This window comes from Protopterus annectens, chromosome 6.part1, assembly GCF_019279795.1.
Source record: "Protopterus annectens isolate FY-2018-M chromosome 6.part1, PAN1.0, whole genome shotgun sequence".
In the NCBI taxonomy this organism is placed as follows: Eukaryota; Metazoa; Chordata; order Ceratodontiformes; family Protopteridae; genus Protopterus; species Protopterus annectens.
The window spans coordinates 32,296,394-32,311,767 of record NC_056738.1 but is presented as its reverse complement, the minus strand read 5'-3'; the positions used below and the strand labels follow the sequence as shown (position 1 = coordinate 32,311,767).

The 15,374-nt window shown below is 44.7% G+C and overlaps 1 protein-coding gene across 1 annotated transcript in view; it reads left to right on the top strand.

Moving 5' to 3' along the window:
* The window catches only part of CAD (carbamoyl-phosphate synthetase 2, aspartate transcarbamylase, and dihydroorotase), a gene marked incomplete in the record, with an annotated part of 2,299,829 nt that overhangs the window by 2,269,299 nt on the left and 15,156 nt on the right, over positions 1 to 15,374 (top strand). Inside the window, 1 exon segment of the mRNA XM_044075466.1 lies at positions 2,800 to 2,894. Within this exon segment, the coding sequence (XP_043931401.1) occupies positions 2,800 to 2,894 (95 nt within the window).

Below are 15,374 nucleotides of genomic sequence, written 5' to 3'. Positions count from 1 at the left end.
TTTGTGCACCTCAGGATGGGTGTTTCAGTGGACTGCAAGGTATCTCATTAAAGAACTGCCACTGTGTAGCAATTTTTCCTTACTGTCAGGCCCTGTCACCTGGACCTGGAGTGGTGGGCTTGGTCTGTCAAGTTATTGGCTTGCCCTTCCCTTAGTGTAGTTGAATGTGTCACACAGGTTTTGATAATTTCAGCAGGTGTATAGGAAACCCATTTTGTTTCCACACATTTAGGGCATATGTGCCTCCCTGACAGGAAGGTTGATGGATCTGTGGGCATTTCTCTTGTCTCTACAGCCTTGCAAATAAAGTTGATTCCTGGGTCTGTCCTTAAATAATTTAGGCAGTCCATATTTTAGCAACTAAATAAGCAAGGGGGGCATACATTTTATCCCCTCTTCAGGGAGGTGATGCTGATTTGAAAGTGGATCTTTAAACATGGCCATCAGTTTTCAGCAGTTCACTTCCCACAGGAGGTGAAGATGCTGTTTGTGTCTGAGCTCCTCCTCCAGTTCCCTTCTGGAATTGCAGATTCAGAGACAGTACCTTGCAAGGACTTACTCAAGTAGAGCATTGAGAAGGTAATCACTTTCATTGTTCAGACAAATGCATTTCAGCACAGCAAGGCAGTGGTGGCTGTAGATGCAGTTTCCTTCCTGTGTCGAGAGATTCCTGTATCCCTTCCTCCAGTTCTCACTTTGTGCATCTTGTAGCATTCGGGGAGGGAAGACCAAAATTCATTCTTAGCTTGTCTATGGAGAAATGTTGCACTGCATTTTGAGGCTTGCCTCCTGCTGTTGATTCCTTAATCCCATTGGATCTCCTGGCCCAGGCTGTCTTTGGTTATTGATTTTGCTAGTAAGCCTGATGCTTGGTAGTCATGTGCCTCCAGTGGAAGTGGTTCACAGTCTGATCCTGCCCTCCATCAGGTCCTTTTCTGATCTGTACCCAAGTTTTTTCCACTGTAAATGTGCTCATATCAACCTACGTTGCCCTTTTTGATCTTTTGGAGCACAGGATTTAAGTCCTGCAGCAGTTGGTCAAGCAGCTCCTTAAATGAATTGCTGCATTTCCATCATGTAGTGAAAGATCTGTCCTCTAATGTGTAAACTTTAAGATAAAAAATGCTTGTCTATCTGCAGTTTGGGCCCATTGGCTCAGCATTGCTGAAGTTGGTTGGAAAATGGTGCTCTTTTTAGTGACCATCACTTAACCTTATGCAGGAGACCTTGTGTGGTCTTTCACAAGGATCTAGTGTCCCTCACAAAGTAGACTACATTCTCCCCTGGAAGGGGTGTGCATGTTGTTTTGAAATAGTCTTTTCATCTTATTGTCTTTGCTGAGACTGAAACCAGAGTAAAAAGTAGCCTATCACACTGCGGATTTGCATTGCTGCTCAGGTTTTACCTGTAGCAGGAGCATGAATTTAGGAATCTCTCTCATCTCTGAGCAGGTGTGAGATCACAATTACCAAAAAACCCTGTCCAAGTGAATTGCCAGCTCCATTTGTGTTTTGTCATCAGGAGACTGAAATGCTGCTTAGTCTTGCAGTTGGCTTAGCGGGCTGAAGCAGCAAGCTATAGTTCCTGCGGTTCATGGTTGAATTCCCTTAGCCTTCATTTGCCTGCTGTGTAATCTTGAGCAAGTCACTTAACCAGACATTACTCTCTGGTCACTCCTGGTTAACAAATATATATTGCATTAAAGTGCAGGCCATTGTGGGAGTAGTTTCTTCTATTGCCTGTTTCATGAATGTTTCTACTTCAGATGTTTATATTACAGCCACTCCATCTGAATTGCACATCTTGTGACATTGCTGTTTTTTCTCTATTTCATGCTTTAATCTTCTTTATTGATAGTTACTTCATGATTCAGTCTTCTGAATCTGGTCCTTGACTCAATCCACCTTGCTGATAACTGTTTGGGATTCAACTCGGCCAAAGAATTTATCTACGAGTACCTTCGATTTTGAGTAGACAGTCTTATGGCATAGTTTGCTAAACAAGAAGGTTGCAGATACCATCCTGAAACCTGCTTTGTGTCTGTAGTCCTTCTGTCTGTCATTTGTTATAGTGTTCTGTAAGTTGGGTAGATGTCTCCTTGTGTATTTCTTGCTAGATTTAAGTGTCAGATATTTTATTGTTTGTAGAAAGATGGCCTGTAATGATTAGGAGGCAGCAAAATATAGGACTTGAGTCATTTGCATGCAGTCTGTGCACAATGTTAGGATACCGGGTCCTGCAAAGAAAGTCGCCAAACAGTGACTGGTGAAATAAGTCTAACTGTAGGACTCCATTAATTCTCCCATATCAACTGATATGCTAAAATGTATTTATTTTGCTTTGTGTCAGTGCTGTTTGCTATATTCACCGTCAGTTTGCAGATGTTCTTCATCTCACATTGCTGCAGTCCTTACTTATGGGTAGTCCGCTGTCCTCGGTCGGCCCGAATACCAAAGTATTAGGCTGACGTCGGTCATGGGCGCTCAGATCTGACATCAGAGCGTCAGGGTATAAAAGCGCATGACCGACGTCATATCCTCAGTCTTTTTTGCCGCATGGTCCGATGCAGAAGCAGCGTTGCAAGTGCCGTTCGGCGTTCTGAAATTTTTCGAATTCGGAGTTTCAGACCGATACCAAGTTGGGCTAAGTACCTCGTTGGGGAATATTTTTGTTTTTTCTTGCCTCAGTTATTTACCGGATGTTATATTGAATATTGAATGTATAAGAGAAGTGTAGTCTGCCTGTGACTTTGGTTTCAGAGGTAGTTCTGGATGTTTAATGTCCTGCTTTTCATTTCAGTGTTTCGGGCAATTTATCCTTACTCCCCATATTATGACTGTAGCCAAGCAGAAGATGGTCGTGATGCATCCGCTTCCTCGAGTAAATGAGATCAGGTAAGATATTACCACAGGAACTGTATGAATAATTGTCTGTACTGTGCACTGTTTTCCTAAGAGTATGTACACAGTCATTTTGGTTTTGTTTGACTGAGGAAGGTGTTATAGGGTGGCCACTGTGATGCAGTGCTGCAGCCTCACAGCAAGAGGTTCTCCGGTTCGAGTCTCTGCTGGTATGCCTTCTGTGCGGAGTCTGCATGTCCTCCCTGTGGTTGCGTGGGTTTCCTTTGGGTGCTCCGGTTTCCTTCCACATCCCAAAGACATGCTGTAGGTGGATTGGACACTCTGAATTGGCCTTGTGTGTGTGTGCGCGCACGCCTTCCGTGGAAGGGTGTGCCCTCGGGCTGGCAACTTAACACTGTAAAACTTCACTGCCAGTTGTTCTGCGGACTGTTGTTCCTAACCAGGAGAAGCCAAAAGAAGACGACGGAGGAAGGTGTTATAACTCCCATAACACAGTCCCATAAAACTGTACTAAGTAATGTATAGAACACTCTCCTACCAGGATCAAGATGTATGTTCTCAGAGCTGGGGATCAGGATGTGCGTACTCTCAGGATCAGGATGTGCATATTCAGAACTGTTGCATACCAACATCTGATGCCTAGCAAATCTAATAGCTATTTATAAAATAGGGCTTCAGTATATATTATTACTGCCATATTAATCTGTTACTGTCTGAACAGTTTACCATACGAATCACGTTTTATGTAAACAGAAGTGTACATTTTACCTTCCTAACCACATATGCTCATGTTGATCAGCTGTCTGTGTTGCGTTACATTGCAAGTGCAGTATTGCCCCATTAGATGGATGCAAGTGAACAGCTGTTACTAAGGTGACAGAAATAAACAGAAAAAAGTAAAGAATAAAATAGGCTGACCGTGCTGAGTAGGTTAAAATTTTATTTGAACAAAGACAAGCCTTCAACAGGCTGTGTTTTATTTGCAGAAAGTTTACATAATTCAGATTCTCTTATGTCTTTTCTGCGACTTTCTCAACATAAAATCGGTCTTAAAATTTACGAAGGTTTTGTTCAATGTGTGGTGGTAGCTGTGGATACTTTAGTTGCCTGCTATGCTTGTGCATATCTAGCCTGGAAGGGTCATGTTTTTGTTAACCAAAAAAAAGGGGGGGTAAATTTTTAGTATGCTTCCTAGATCATGTTAAATGTTTAATATGCTTCCTAAATCGTTGTGGAGTGGCAGGATAAAGCAGTTACATGATTTATTGACTTGGAAAATAATTATAGAAAAATAAAATAAAGCCAGCAGATCGTGGCTAGCTGTATGATTTTATTAGCTTGTCTAAAAGCATAATAAACAGACCTGTTACGGCTCAATTAAATCTCAGCCTTCTTCAGTGTTTAAAATAAAATGAGAACAGTAGTCCCTTTTATAGTGAACATACAAATTGATGCTAAGGCATGATTGGTTCCTTACAAATGTTCATTCAAACCAGGAGCAAATAATGCTCCTAACTTAATTACCCATTTCTTTTTCTTTTGAATCCAAAAGGTTATGCCATCCAGCCTTATTAGCCCTGTTTCCCATGATTTTGTCAATAACTGTAAATCTGAATGTAGCATTTAGGATGTTTAATTGTATGTTTGTATAGTGTATTACTGGGTATTTTTATTTCTTATCCCACTAAAGTGTTCTGAAATACAGATCCTAAGGGGTCTGGACGTCTGTCCAACATAAAAGGCATGGAAACTACAGGTAGCTAAATGGATAAGCCAGTCTGTCCCACAATTCGCAAAGAATTGAATCTGGAAAACATTACCTGTATTACTACTGGAAAACTCCTTAGTTTTGTTCATAACTTTACAATGGGTACAGTGGCCACAAGGTACACTACCTGTAAGTAAGTCCCCAACCATAGTCAGTTGTCCAGAAACCCCTGCAGATTGATGTGTTTATAATGGCGCAACTGGGACCCTATGTTTCTCCCCCTGCGAAATGAGACCAAAAACCTTTCTCCCAAAATGGTGGAAAAATAATCATCGACTCTTAATATGTTCCAATGTCTCTGAACTATATTAAGTAAATGTTTCCATGTTCCTACCATACGTTGTAACAAGACGGATGACAGATTGTTGGCTGGTCCCTTTTTCTTTATATTGTAATGTATCTGTCCTATCTAGTGAAGAAACCATATTACTAGCATTCAGGACGTAACCCATTTGGTAACCTCTGTCCCTAAATCTATCAATAAGGTCATCCCTATACTGTACATAACTATCGGGCTTGGAACAAATACGTTTCATTCTAAGAAATTGGGACTTAGCTATGTTTTAGGATGTTACAACAAAACTGAGGAGTTTTCCAGTAGTAATACAGGTAATGTTTTCTAGATTCAATTCTTTGCGAATTGTGGGACAGATTGGCTTATCTATTTAGCTACCTGTCATTGCCATGCCTTTTCTGTTGGACTGACGTCCAGACCCCTTAGGATCCGTATTTCAGAACACTTTAGTGGGATAACAAATAAAAACCCCAGGAATGCAGTATACAAACATACAATTAAACATCCTAATGCTACATTCAGATTTACAGTTCTTGACAAAATCATGGGAAACAGGGCTAATAAAGCCAGATGGCATAGCCTTTTGGATTCAAAAGAGAAGAAATGGATAATTACTTTAGGGGCATTATTTGCTCCTGGCTTGAATGAACATTTGTAAGGAACCAATCATGCCTTAGCATCAATTTGTATGTTCACTATAAAAGGGACTGTTCTCATTTTATTTTAAACACTGAAGAAGGCTGAGATTTAATTGAGCCCAAACTGGTCTGTTTATTATGCTGTAAGACAAGCTAATAAAATCATACAGCTTGCCATGATCTGCTGGCTTGGTTTTATTTTTTGCATTTTGTTTTGAGCCGTGCAGTTGCTGTACGGGCAGGATATCATTGTAGTTTGAAAATAATTATGCCCAGACTTCCTGTATGGCGCAGCAGTAAAAACATCTCATAATTGCACTGCAGCTAAAAAACGTTAAGTGTACAACAGGCACCTTTAAGCCAGCTGAAGGAATATGTTCATAGCAGAAGAACAACAAAAAGAACTCCAGTGGGGATATACATGAAGAATAAGGCAAGACCTAGTAAACTGCAAACAAAGCAGCGGCCATTGACCCAAGTGCTGAACACTGCATGTCAGACAGTGTGGAAGCCATGTATCATACTGGGACAAAAGAGCCTGAAGTAACCCTGCTCACAATATACAGGGAAATGCAGACACTTAATGCCAAAATAGACAACTACATGAAGGAAAATGATCTGCAAATGAAAGAAGTCACAGAAGCAGTCATTGAGCACACAGATGTGATACAGAATTAATACTGGAAAATGAACAGTTAAAATCCAAGGTAGCGTCAAATGAGGAGCGACTGTCCTGGCAAATGCACGTGCAGTAGGTGATGAAGACTGGCCTCGTATGAAAAATGTCCACTTTTCAGGCGTACCTGAAGAAGTGGAGGGTAGAGACTGCATGACATACATGAGAGGGAAGATCACAGAATGAATGAATATGAAGAGGGACGCAGTACTGCTGGAGTTAGTGCATCACATACCATGTGCAGAAATACCCCTGGCAAGTGATATATATTAAAAGAACAAGTATTGGCAAGCCTCTGGAAGCTTGGTTTTAAACCACTGTGTAATGGTCAGAGGGTATACGTGGTATTGGCAAGCCTCTGAAAGCTTGGATGATGTTCATCGTGCATACAGCTGCAGTCATGACAGATGGGTTATCCTGCCGTCAGGCGGGTCCTCGGTCGGCCGAATTCCAAAGTCTAGGTCCGGCGTCGGTTGTCGTCGCTTCTTCAGCAGGGGTATAAAAGAGGCAGCCAACACCATTTTCTTCAGACTTTCTTGCCGCGCGGTGCCCGAAGCAGAAGCAGTTCACAAGTGCCAGTCGGCCAGCTCCTGAGATTTACGAAAGTATTTCAGCCGAAGTCTTCTTGAAAGCTAAGTACCCCGTTGGGGAAAATTTTCTTGACTCAGACCGATGTCACACAAAGTTAATAATTGCATTTCATGTGGGGAAGCAAATATCACATAAGGATTTCCACTCTTTCTGTATACCTTGCTTAGGCCCAGGCCATGACGTCTCGGCCTGCCGTTTTTGTGCTAGATTCAACAAGCGCACTATTAAGCGTCGGGCGGAGTTCGCCCTTCACTTTTTTGGCAAAAAATTTAATTATATTATGTCGCTGGCTACTCCGAATCCAGTTTTGAGCAAAAAACGCAAAGATAAGGACCGACATACGAGGTCCGCACCTCCTACTGAAACCACACTAAGGCCGACTACCGGTTCTCCGGTATTCAGCGAGGGGCCTACGCAGCCCCTGAGTACCAATGACAATGCATTACCGGTGTCTTCAGTACCCGAGGTCGCAGGCTCCTCGGCCCCCATTCCTACTACAGATACCGATGCCACTCCTGGCGGGGAAACTCAGAATTTAGACAGGCCTGCCACTTCTCAAGGGGTCTTCAGGCCTTCCTCCTTCTCTATTAAAGCCTTCACTAAATCTAAAGCAGCCATGAAAACCAAAAAACAGGTTCCTCAGACCCCCTCCCAAGGCACCATGCCTAAAAAACAGATGCTTAAAATGGCTGTGGATTTGATTACTCTTATCAGGGGTTCTCAACCCCCCTCTGACAAAAGGCCCAGATTAGAGGAAGACTACCCTTCCTCAGATCAAGCTTCTATTACCTCAGAACTATCTGAGGACCAGGATTATGCCTATTCTCCATTCGAAGACTCTGATGCAGAGGAGTCTATTCCCTCAGTCTCCCCCCTGAGGACTTCTCTTTTGGGGAAACCCTGCTTACATTGAGGGAACACTTTCACTGGGAAGGCCAAGATTATTCAGATTCCAAGAAAAGGCTCAGGGAATTTCTTCTGCTTCCCCAGCATAGACCTCTGGCTATCCCTCCTGTTTTAGATATATTGGATGATGTGTACACAGAAGCCAGCCTTAATCCAGATTCTTTGTCTCCAGCTCCTGTTAAACCAGACCGGTATTACCAGGTTCCTGATTCTCACCAGTTCCTATATAAAAGCCATACTGCTGACCCAGAAACAATTTCACAGGGTCCCAAGGGAATTAAGGCCTCTACTGCTAAAAACCCATTACCTTCAGAGAGAGATTCCCGAGCTTTAGAAAGGTGGGGGGAAAAGGTGTACACCTCTGCCACTTTAACCATGAAGGCATTAAAGTATCAACAGTTTTTGATATCTCAGCTGAAAAGCAAGATGACACAACCAGAACAACCAGATTTAAGAGTTGCAGGATTTGTTGCATGGTGCAGAGCAAGTGGGTAAACATACCTTGCAGTGTGGTTTTGATGCTTTAGAGGCCTCATGTAGAGCTGCTGTTACGGGGTCTGTTATACGTAGGCATGTTTGGCTCAAAGAGCATACCTTACCAGATCATGTCAAAGCTAAATTATTAGATGCACCTCTTCAAAAAGATGTATTGTTTGGTGATAAAGCTGAGGAGGTGCTAAAGAAAATGGAGGAAAAAGCGAAATCAATGCAAACAGTGAAAGATTTCCTGCAGGTACAGCCTCCACGTTTCAGCAGAAACTGGCCTTCAAAAAATTGGTCCTTTCCAGCCACGGACAGACCTCAAAGGGGCAGATACAGGCGTCCAAGGGGTAGAGGGCAACCTCAAGGATCTTTCAGAGCCAGACAGTGGCAAGCACCAACCCCAAGAGGTGAAGAAGATAGATCACAGTCTTTTAGAAAACAGACACAATGACTTCCCCTACACCTGCCAAGCAAAGCTTTAATGGCAGCACCTTTGGACGGAAAACTGACATTATTCTCAAAAAAATTGGCATATTGTTACAAAAGACAAATGGATTCTGGACATTATAGACAGAAGGCTACAGGTTCCACTTTCACACCCTTCCAAAAATGAGAGGCATGCCAAACCTGCCACAAAATCAAAGGGCAGAGGCACAAAAACAAATTTCAGCTCTCATGGACATGAAAGCAATTCAAGAGGTACCTGCAAAAGAACAAGGTCAAGGGTTTTATTCCAGACTATTCCTGGTACCAAGGAAAGACAAAGATTGGAGACCTATCTTAGACCTATCCATCCTAAACACATATCTACAGGTGCCAAAATTCAAGATGCTCACATTACAGCAGCTTCTTCCCATGCTGGGCAAGGAGTCTTGGCTGGTAACATTGGACCTCAAGGAGGCATACCTGCATGTCCCTATCAGACAAGATTGCAGAAGATACCTCAGATTTCTTGCAGGTTCAACCCATTACCAATTCTCTGCATTGCCCTTTGGCTTATCTACTACGCCCAGAGTGTTTACGAAATGCCTGGCATCAGTAATCGCCTTCTGCAGACAACAAGGGATACAAATCTACCCATACCTGGACGACTGCCTGATCCAAGTGGACAGCAAGGACATACTACTGCAGCACCTGGCGTTTGTAATAAAACTGTTGAACTACCTGGGATAAACAGTCAACAAAAAGAAATCAAAACTAATACCCTCTCAACAAATAATTTTCCTGGGTGCCAGCTTGGATACAACCACCCAGATGGCCTACCTCACGCCAGACGAGCAAGGGCAACTGTCTCAATACTTCAGAAAAATGGCAACTTACACCAGGCTAACTGCAAGGAAAGTCCTGCTGGCTCTGGGATTCATGGCATCTTGCATCCTACTAATCCCATGTGCAAAGCTGCATATGAGGAAACTTCAATGGTACCTAAAAAACTTATGGTCTCAACACAGCCACAGCTTGGAAGCAATTATACCACTCATTCCATGCCTTCAAAAGGAATCTATGTGGTGGGCTCAAGCTTGCCAAAGAAACACAGGTCTTCCTTTCTGTGTACCTCAAGCAACTCAAACCATCACAACAGACGCCTCAGATTACGCCTGGGGAGCACACATGATAGATCAGTGCATTCAGGGAAAATGGACCCGAAAAGAGAAGCACCTTCACATCAACCAAAAGGACATGCTTGCCGTGCAAAAGGCTATTATGACCTTCAAAGACCTACTGCATCCAGGCCAGCTATTGATAAGGACAGACAACACCACAGTGATGTGGTACATAATCAAACAGGGGGGAACTCATTCATACCCCCTGTGCAGGCAAGCCATGACCCTATGGAACACAGCACTGGAATTGCAAATTCAATTACAGGCACAATTTCTGCCAGGGAAGGAAAACACACTGGCAGACAACCTAAGCAGAAATATGACAGATCCACACGAATGGAAGTTGCATCCTCAAGTTTTCTCAAAGATAACTCCGGCATGGGGACAGCCAGACATAGATCTCTTTGCTACCCACAGAAATTGCCAGTTGAAAAAATTTTGTTCAAGGACCTATCATCCACAGGTCTGGAAAGTGGACGCACTTTCCTTCAATTTGGCAACATTGACAGTCTATGCCTTCCCGCCTCTTCCTCTGCTGCCCAAAGTTCTATTAAAAGCCAGAGCAGAGAGGCCGAAAATTATTCTCATTGTTCCAGACTGGCCAAGGCAACACTGGTATCTGCTCCTGAAGAGCCTGATACATTCCCCACCATGGACCCTACCTCTAGTACCTCTTCAGTTGTCCCAGCACAACTACAAAACTCTTCACAGCCATCTCAAAACTCTAAATCTAGCTGCATGGAGAATTCCTTGATTTCCCAACAGTTTCTCCTCTCCAAGGAGGTGCAGGACATCATCTTGGAGGCCAGAAGACCTTCTACTAGAAAGGCCTACTCCGCCAAATGGAAACGATTTTGTGCCTGGAATCAAGAAAAGGGACAGAATCCTTGGGTAATAAATATACCTCAAATTTTACAGTACCTAGCTGAGATGTTAAACAGTGGATTTTCCTTCTCCATCAAGATCCACGCTTCAGCCATTTCTGCACAATACAACACAGATCCTCCTTTATTCTCTTATCTCCTCTTAAGGCAGTTCCTCAGAGGGGCAAAGAATATAAAACCCCCAAGGAAACCACCAGTCCCTGCTTGGGACCTCAACCTCGTATTGGAAAAGCTGACCCTTCCTCCCTTCGAGCCAGCTTCTTCAACAGAGTTACAGTACTTGTCATGGAAAACAGCCTTTCTTCTGGCTATCACCTCAGCACGCAGGGTTTCGGAGCTACAGGCCTTCATGGCTGTGCAGCCATTCATCATTTTCCATCAGGACAGTTTTTCCTTACGAACCAACCCTACCTTTATGCCAAAGGTAGTATCCAGTGTAGCTTTGAATCAGACTATCCACTTACCTACCTTTTATCCTAATCCACAAAACAAAGGGGAAAGACTACTACATTCCTTGGACATTCACAGACAACTTTGTTACTATTTGGACAGAACAAAGCCATTCAGGAAATCTGAGCAACTCTTTGTGTCCTATGCTGCAGGTGCTCAAGGAAAGGCTATTTCCAAACAGACAATTTCAAAATGGATAGCCCACTGCATACGCTTTTGTTACTCATTTCATGGAAAAACTGTGCCTGCATGCATCAGATCACACTCCACCAGAGCCACAGCTACCTCTGCAGCCTTCCTCAGGGGGGTCCCTACCAAGGACATTTTGGAAGCAGCCACCTGGAGTTCAGTGCACACTTTTTCCAAGCACTATCACCTCCCACTACACTCAAAATCTAGAGCGGGCTTTGCCACAGCAGTCCTGCAGGGCATCCTAGCCCCTCCTAGTTCCACTTAGTGCCTACCACCCTTACTTAGCTTTGGGATTCTACCCACCTGTTATGACTGCAGCTGTATGGATGATGAACATAGTACAGTTTTGTACCTACCATAAATGTAGATGTTCGAGTGCTCATACAGCTGCAGTCCAGGTTTCCCTCCCACCATCCCCTCTTAGGACAGGCCTTTTGACAAACACTTTTCATATAACCTTTTTGGGGCATTCTTTTATGGTGTATTTGCTTGCAACTACTGTTTTTGATTTATCAAATTTGCATCTTTGCATAGCATTATGTTTGCCTTCCTTCTGGGGGCACCTGACATCTGGGGCAAGAAAAACTGAAGAAAATTGTGTCGGCTGCCTCTTTTATACCCCTGCCGCACTGATGTCAGGGAAGAAGCGACGACAACCGATGCCGGACCTAGACTTTGGAATTCGGCCGACCGAGGACCCGCCTGACGGCAGGATAACCCATCTGTTATGACTGCAGCTGTATGAGCACTCTAACATCTACATTTATGGTAGGTACAAAACTGTACTTTATGTAGTCCAGTCTCGCCTACATTCTTACACGTGGGTTTGGAGCCGAACCTCGGCTCTGACTCTGCCATACTCTAGCTCGAAGTCTTTCACTTGACTGGGCTAAGAAGGTGTATCCCATGCTGCACTGCTCCCTTTCCCCAGATCTCGTTTGCCGCTTGTATAGCTTGGACGTGGTCTTGCTCTTGGTTGTGGCTAAGTATCACTTTTGTCTTTAATGACAGTTGTTTGCTTCAAAAATAAAAAGCTATTTTCATAGCTGTGTGTGTACTGATCTAAAAATTTTCTGGTATTGTCTTTTGTGGTGTCCCACTAACTGTTTCCCCTACGGGCTAGCCCCATTTCAGTTAGAGGACCTAATCCGGCCCTTCTTCAGTGTTTCTTGATAGTTTAGTAAGTACCTATCCTTTGGGCTAGGACCGTTTAAATTAGAGGACCTAGTCTTTCCTTGTGTTTCCTGTTGAGACCAATTAAGTTAGAGATCTTGTGTCTTTGTCTGTTGTGGTTTTGCTTGGTTCCCGCGCTTAATATATATATATATATATATATATATATATTAACAGTTGACTGTTGTTAAGTTGTTTTTCCTTTCATCATGTCTAAGGATACAAAAGAGCATAAGCCCTCAGGCTTTAAGAAGTGTTGTAAATGTGGTTTATAAGATGTCCATCACTGATGGATACACTGTCTGTTTATTGTCTGGGGGCTATTCACCTCCAGGAATCATGTACTTTTTGCCATGCATTTAGCCCACGTGTTCTTCAGGAGAGGAAGAATAAACTAATTTTGAAAGGACTTTTGAAACCCTCCTTTGAGGAGGATTTGGGAAGGGCGTCTAGCTTTAAGTCCTCTCCCTCTAAGGCTAAAACTTCTAAGGCAAAAAGCGTTCTTCGGCTCCATCTGTATCCTCTGAGCCTCCGGAGAAAGTAGTGAAATCTTCAGTGGCATCCTCTGCTCCACTGTCCTCTGAGCCGCAGGAAGTTAGTATATTGACCGAATCTGCTTCGGCTCAAAGTCCCTCAGAGCCGATTACGGAGGTGCTAGTTCGAAGCTGGTCTCCAAATTTTAGGCCGGTCTCTCCTCCTCGTAGGTCTCCTTCGGAGAGGAGGTCTAGATCTCCTTCCTTATCTTCTAGGCCTTCCAGGACTCTTTCAGATGTGGATGTAGATAGAGTGGTACAGAGATTTCTCCAGTCACCGGTTCTGGCAAAATTGTTTACGGCTCCAGCCCAGTCTGCTCCGGAGCCTGTCACCCAACCATTGTCGATACTTACTTCTCCGATCGAATTTCCGCTTTCGGAGCCGGAGTGGTCGGCGCCGTCAGATGTCCCTAGGTTGGCTCCGATGGCCCATCCTGGCTTATCGGCCCCTGCTTCAGCTCCGACCCTGTCAGCTGCATCCACAGGGTCCAGGATTCATGGTTCCTTGGTCGGACCTGAGTGGGAGGCCTCTGGTCGCTTTTCGGCTCCTAGCCTCCCTCTCAGTGCTTTAGGTCGGGGAAGCCTGACCCCTTCGGCGGCTTCGGACCTTGTCCCTTCTTTTCCGAGGTCTTCCACGGCTGATCGATCTTCGGAGCCGGGGGCACCAGCTTTCGAGGCCGTGCGGAGCACACTGGCCAGGTCCTCAGCGACATCATTCGGCGCCGACACTTGTCCCCTCCAGCTCCAGTGCGGGTCTCTGATCGCCCTCTATCTTTTGACAGCAGAGACCCAAGGCCTCAGGATAACCCCATGAGTGGTCCCCTTATTTCTGATGGCCCCTCAGTGTTTTTTCCTGAGGAGCCACCCAGAAAAAGAACGTGCAAGAGGAAGCACATTGACTCCCAAGGTGAGTCCCTCACGTCAGACATCGACCTCGAGGAATCAAAGGGGTCCCCCAAGTCATCCTCTGAGGATGTCTCTTTCTCTGACATCCTGGAAATTTTGAAGCAGAGGGGTGACTGACCCTCCAAAGCTCCCTCCGAGGAGGAGTCTGTGTTCCTGAAGGCCTTTGGGGCTCAGCCTTCCACCTCCTGGGTGTCTCCACCCTTCGAGCTTTTAGATCTGGTTTGTCGAAGGGTGTGGGAAACCCCTGACTCTGTGGAACTAGTCCCCAGGAGACGCAACAAATTCTTGTCCGCCCCCTCTGACAAAGAGTTTCTATCCAAGGGGAGTTCCTGTAGATGCCATGGTGGTGGCAGCGGCCACCAAGAAGGAACTGGCTGAGACTTCGCCTACCGTCCATCCTCCTAACAAGGAGTCTAGGACCACAGACCGGTACGGGAAGCATATGTTTTCTTCAGCGGCCTTTACACTGCGGTCACTGAATTACTTATCTCATTTTACACGGCTCCAAAGAGATCTCCTGAAAGAGCTTAGAGATACTGTACAGGGTAACGTTTCTGATGCGGTATCTCAAAAGGTCAACGCTCAGATGTCTACCCTCAACTCTGTTGCTAACTCCTCCATGAGGCTGATCTCTTATGCAGCCGAAGGAGCGGGTAGGGCAGCTCGTTCGGGAGTTGCTCTTAGGAGACACTCCTGGATGCATCTCTGTAATTTCGCGGAGGCCGTCAAGTCTACGTTCACCAACGCCCATTTGATGGTTCCTCCTTATTCGGAACCAAGGTGAAGGACACACTCACTAGGTGCGAGCAAGAGGGAAAAACTTTGTCTGCTGTGGGAGTCTGTTTTTCCCTACCCTCTAGGCCTTATCCCAAGACCCAGATGGGGTGGGAAAATGTGGTTCAAAAAAATTGCAGAGATTTTTTCATGACGCACAAGGTGAGTCCCCCTCAAGAGTCAGGGGAGCGGGTGGTAATTCCGGTAGATGCCACCCTGGGGGCAGAGGAGGCCCGCGTAACCAGGGAGACCACGATTCCTTTTGTGGTTCTCCCTACCAGCGCTCCTGATAGGCCCGACTGTGCATTTCCAGAGCCATTTGGGGGTCGCATTTCACTATATCCAGAGGCCTGGCAAAGTATAACTCAGGACAAATGGGTATTAAAAATAATTTCCGGGGGATATCGCATTCCCTTCTCTTCAGCTCCACCTCCGATCAAAAAAATCCCAGATGTTCCACCCAATCAAAGGGATTCCACAGCTTCAGAGGTTTTAAAGCTGCTAGAAAAAGGAGCCATCCAGCCTGTCCCCTCAAACCAGATCGGATTGGGAACTTACTCTAGATTCTTTTTGGTGCCGAAAAGAACACGGAACCCGAGACCCATTTTGGATCTCAGCAGATTGAACACCCATGTAAAGA